General features: G+C 50.5%; 1 protein-coding gene across 1 annotated transcript in view; it reads left to right on the top strand.

Moving 5' to 3' along the window:
- Positions 1 to 1,229: 1,229 nt before the first annotated feature.
- The window catches only part of LOC142485947 (reticulon-4 receptor-like 2), a 59,033-nt gene continuing 54,262 nt past the window's right edge, over positions 1,230 to 6,000 (top strand). The window contains exon 1 of the mRNA XM_075584610.1: positions 1,230 to 1,808. Coding sequence (XP_075440725.1) covers positions 1,230 to 1,808 — 579 coding nt within the window. The remainder of the gene's footprint in view (positions 1,809 to 6,000) is intronic.

Below are 6,000 nucleotides of genomic sequence, written 5' to 3'. Positions count from 1 at the left end.
GGCGTGATGATTTTGACATAAATTCGCCATTCTAGAGCCGCGCTAGGCGCCGATAACCTGATTGCTGCTACTAGAATTGCTCACTCTGCGATTTTTTTTTTAACCAAATTTTTTGGGCCGATTCAAGTCTTTTATCGCCCACTTATCGAAGCTTACTGAATCAGAGTAGGCATTTTTGGCGATAAGTGCTCGATAAGTGACTTATGAATGCTTAGTGCATAGCCCCCATAATCTCATCTCAGAAGAACTCCCCAAAAATAATGTAAATTTCCAGGAGTAATAAAGCTACTCGAACATTACACAACATCCCGGCTGTGACATCTCCACCTCCCAGTCTCTTCTTCACTGGAGTGAAAACCAGAATTACTCCGTTTCCCAATGTTTCTCATTTTCACTTAATGTTACTCAATGACACTGCATGTTACCTGTTGGTACTGGAGTTTAGTGTTACTGGATGTTGCTTCATGATACTGGGTGATATTGTATGTTACTCAATGTTACTGGGCGATACTCCATGTTATTGCATGGCACAAGGTGCACTATGCAAACCTCTGTATTACAGATGTAGCAAGTGTTATTACTACCGTTAACGTTCAGTATGCGTTATCGCCGTAACCATTGTTTTGAATAGTTCCACTTTTAAATAATGCGCCAGTTTTAGCACAATGCATTGTGCCAACAGAAGCTACATCTGTATGAGCATGGAATTACCCCAGGGGGGTGGGGTAGGATTAAGGTGAAAGAGTTCAAACGATCACTGGTGGTTCATGAAATTACTATTATATCTGTGGGGTATAGTGAGAGTGTTATTACCCTGGGGAGTGAAGAAGCATTAATACTCGCAGGGACTGACCTAAAAGTAAGAGAAAAAAGAAACTAACAGAACGAGACTAAGAAACAGGAGATGGGACAGACAGAGAGACTGAGACTGAGAGACAGACAGAGACAGAGAGACAGAGACTGAGACAGACAGAGACAGAGAGACAGAGACTGAGACAGACAGAGACAGAGAGATAAACCAAGAGACAGACAGAGACAGAGAGACTGAGACTGAAACAGACAGAGACTGCGACAGACAGAGACTGAGACAGACAGAGACAGAGAGATAAACCAAAAGACAGACAGACCGCTCCAAAATTATATCAGTCAGATAATCATCAGTCTTCTCCTTCCTTTATCTTCCCACCATTCATCCCATCTACTCTCCCACCCCATCTGCTCCTTTCTCCATGTTCTTTCTCCTCATTCTCCCCTTTGTACCCTTCCTCCTCTCTCTGCCTCTTCATCTCCACCCCTCAGGCTCCCTCCAGTACCTCCTTGGTTTCTCCCTTCTTCTACCCCTCTCACTCTCTTACCCCCCTCCGGGCTCTCCCTCCCTCTCCCCCTGCCCCTCTCTGTGCACCTGCTACCCATCACCCCCCACTGCTAGCTGCCAGTCCCACAACCTGTCCCGTGTGCCATCCCCTCTCCCTGCCCTGGCACGCAGGGTCTTTCTGCAGAACAACCACATCTCGGAGCTGGGACCCGGCCTCTTCTCTCCACTCACCTCTGTACTCTGGCTCTTCTCCAACCGTATCTCCCTGCTGCGTCCCGGAGCCTTCCAGGGCCTGGAGCAACTGGAGGAATTGGACCTGGGTAATAACCCCAGCCTCCCCCCCCTGCAGCCGGACACCTTCCACGGCCTCAGCTCCCTGCGCTCCCTGCACCTGTATCGCTGCCACATTCACAGGCTGCCAGCCGGGCTCTTCCGAGGCCTGACGTCCCTGCGCTACCTGTACCTGCAGCACAACCACCTGACACGGCTACCGGTGAGATATATACACACACACCTGTACCTGCAGCACAACCACCTGACACGGCTACCGGTGAGATATATACACACACACCTGTACCTGCAGCACAACCACCTGACACGGCTACCGGTGAGATATATACACACACCTGTACCTGCAGCACAACCACCTGACACGGCTACCGGTGAGATATATATACACACACCTGTACCTGCAGCACAACCACCTGACACGGCTACCGGTGAGATATATACACACACACACCTGTACCTGCAGCACAACCACCTGACACGGCTACCGGTGAGATATATACACACACACCTGTACCTGCAGCACAACCACCTGACACGGCTACCGGTGAGATATATACACACACCTGTACCTGCAGCACAACCACCTGACACGGCTACCGGTGAGATATATATACACACACCTGTACCTGCAGCACAACCACCTGACACGGCTACCGGTGAGATATATACACACACACCTGTACCTGCAGCACAACCACCTGACACGGCTACCGGTGAGATATATACACACACACCTGTACCTGCAGCACAACCACCTGACACGGCTACCGGTGAGATATATATACACACACCTGTACCTGCAGCACAACCACCTGACACGGCTACCGGTGAGATATATACACACACACACCTGTACCTGCAGCACAACCACCTGACACGGCTACCGGTGAGATATATACACACACACCTGTACCTGCAGCACAACCACCTGACACGGCTACCGGTGAGATATATACACACACCTGTACCTGCAGCACAACCACCTGACACGGCTACCGGTGAGATATATATACACACACCTGTACCTGCAGCACAACCACCTGACACGGCTACCGGTGAGATATATATACACACACCTGTACCTGCAGCACAACCACCTGACACGGCTACCGGTGAGATATATACACACACACCTGTACCTGCAGCACAACCACCTGACACGGCTACCGGTGAGATATATACACACACACCTGTACCTGCAGCACAACCACCTGACACGGCTACCGGTGAGATATATATACACACACACCTGTACCTGCAGCACAACCACCTGACATGGCTACCGGTGAGATATATACACACACCTGTACCTGCAGCACAACCACCTGACACGGCTACCGGTGAGATATATATACACACACCTGTACCTGCAGCACAACCACCTGACACGGCTACCGGTGAGATATATACACACACCTGTACCTGCAACACAACCACCTGACACGGCTACCGGTGAGATATATACACACACCTGTACCTGCAGCACAACCACCTGACACGGCTACCGGTGAGATATATACACACACCTGTACCTGCAGCACAACCACCTGACACGGCTACCGGTGAGATATATACACACACCTGTACCTGCAGCACAACCACCTGACACGGCTACCGGTGAGATATATACACACACCTGTACCTGCAACACAACCACCTGACACGGCTACCGGTGAGATATATATACACACACACCTGTACCTGCAGCACAACCACCTGACACGGCTACCGGTGAGATATATATACACACCTGTACCTGCAGCACAACCACCTGACACGGCTACCGGTGAGATATATATACACCTGTACCTGCAGCACAACCACCTGACACGGCTACCAGTGAGATATATATACACACACACCTGTACCTGCAGCACAACCACCTGACACGGCTACCGGTGAGATATATATACACACACACCTGAACCTGCAGCACAACCACCTGACACGGCTACCGGTGAGATATATATACACCTGTACCTGCAGCACAACCACCTGACACGGCTACCGGTGAGATATATACACACACCTGTACCTGCAGCACAACCACCTGACACGGCTACCGGTGAGATATATACACCCCTGTACCTGCAGCACAACCACCTGACACGGCTACCGGTGAGATATATATACACACCTGTACCTGCAGCACAACCACCTGACACGGCTACCGGTGAGATATATACACACACACACCTGTACCTGCAACACAACCACCTGACACGGCTACCGTTGAGATATATACACACACCTGTACCTGCAGCACAACCACCTGACACGGCTACCGGTGAGATATATATACACACACCTGTACCTGCAGCACAACCACCTGACACGGCTACCGGTGAGATATATATACACACACACACCTTTACCTGCAGCACAACCACCTGACACGGCTACCGGTGAGATATATACACACACACACACCTGTACCTGCAGCACAACCACCTGACACGGCTACCGGTGAGATATATATACACACACCTGTACCTGCAGCACAACCACCTGACACGGCTACCGGTGAGATATATATACACACACACACCTGTACCTGCAGCACAACCACCTGACACGGCTACCGGTGAGATATATACACACAAACACACCTGTACCTGCAGCACAACCACCTGACACGGCTACCGGTGAGATATATATACACACACCTGTACCTGCAGCACAACCACCTGACACGGCTACCGGTGAGATATATATACACCTGTACCTGCAGCACAACCACCTGACATGGCTACCGGTGAGATATACACACACACCTGTACCTGCAGCACAACCACCTGACACGGCTACCGGTGAGATATATACACACACCTGTACCTGCAGCACAACTACCTGACAAGGCTACCGGTGAGATATATATACACCTGTACCTGCAGCACAACCACCTGACACGGCTACCGGTGAGATATATACACACACCTGTACCTGCAGCACAACCACCTGACACAGCTACCGGTGAGATATATACACATACACACACCTGTACCTGCAGCACAACCACCTGACACAGCTACCGGTGAGATATACACACACACACCTGTACCTGCAGCACAACCACCTGACACGGCTACCAGTGAGATATATACACACACACACACACACACCTGTACCTGCAGCACAATCACCTGACACAGCTACCGGTGAGATATATACACACCTGTACCTGCAGCACAACCACCTGACATGGCTACCGGTGAGATATATACACACACACCTGTACCTGCAGCACAAACACCTGACACGGCTACCGGTGAGATATATATACACACACCTGTACCTGCAGCACAACCACCTGACACGGCTACCGGTGAGATATATACACACACCTGTACCTGCAGCACAACCACCTGACACGGCTACCGGTGAGATATATATACACACACCTGTACCTGCAGCACAACCACCTGACACAGCTACCGGTGAGATATATACACACACCTGTACCTGCAGCACAACCACCTGTCACGGCTACCGGTGAGATATATATACACACACCTGTACCTGCAGCACAACCACCTGACACAGCTACCGGTGAGATATATACACACACACCCCTGTACCTGCAGCACAACCACCTGACACGGCTACCGGTGAGATATATACACACCCCTGTACCTGCAGCACAACCACCTAACACGGCTACCAGTGAGATATATACACACACACACACATCTGTACCTGCAGCACAACCACCAGACACGGCTACCGGTGAGATATATACACACACACACACACACACACACATCTGTACCTGCAGCACAACCACCTGACACGGCTACCGGTGAGATATATACACACAGTATATACACACACACCTGTACCTGCAGCACAACCACCTGACACGGCTACCGGTGAGATATATATACACACACACACCTGTACCTGCAGCACAACCACCTGACACGGCTACCGGTGAGATATATATACACACACACACCTGTACCTGCAGCACAACCACCTGACACGGCTACCGGTGAGATATATATACACACACACCCCTGTACCTGCAGCACAACCACCTGACACGGCTACCGGTGAGATATATACACAGACACACCTGTACCTGCAGCACAACCACCTGACACGGCTACCGGTGAGATATATACACACCTGTACCTGCAGCACAACCACCTGACACGGCTACCGGTGAGATATATACACAGACACACCTGTACCTGCAGCACAACCACCTGACACGGCTACCGGTGAGATATATACACACCTGTACCTGCAGCACAACCACCTGACACGGCTACCGGTGAGATATATACACACAGTATATAGACACACACCTGTACCTGCAGCACAACCACCAGACACAGCTACCGGTGAGATATATATATACACACACACACACACACACACCTGTACCTGCA

Source organism: Ascaphus truei, unplaced genomic scaffold, assembly GCF_040206685.1.
Source record: "Ascaphus truei isolate aAscTru1 unplaced genomic scaffold, aAscTru1.hap1 HAP1_SCAFFOLD_676, whole genome shotgun sequence".
Lineage (NCBI taxonomy): Eukaryota > Metazoa > Chordata > Amphibia > Anura > Ascaphidae > Ascaphus > Ascaphus truei.
Note: the sequence above shows the minus strand (reverse complement) of the source record. Positions and strands in the feature narration are given on the sequence as shown.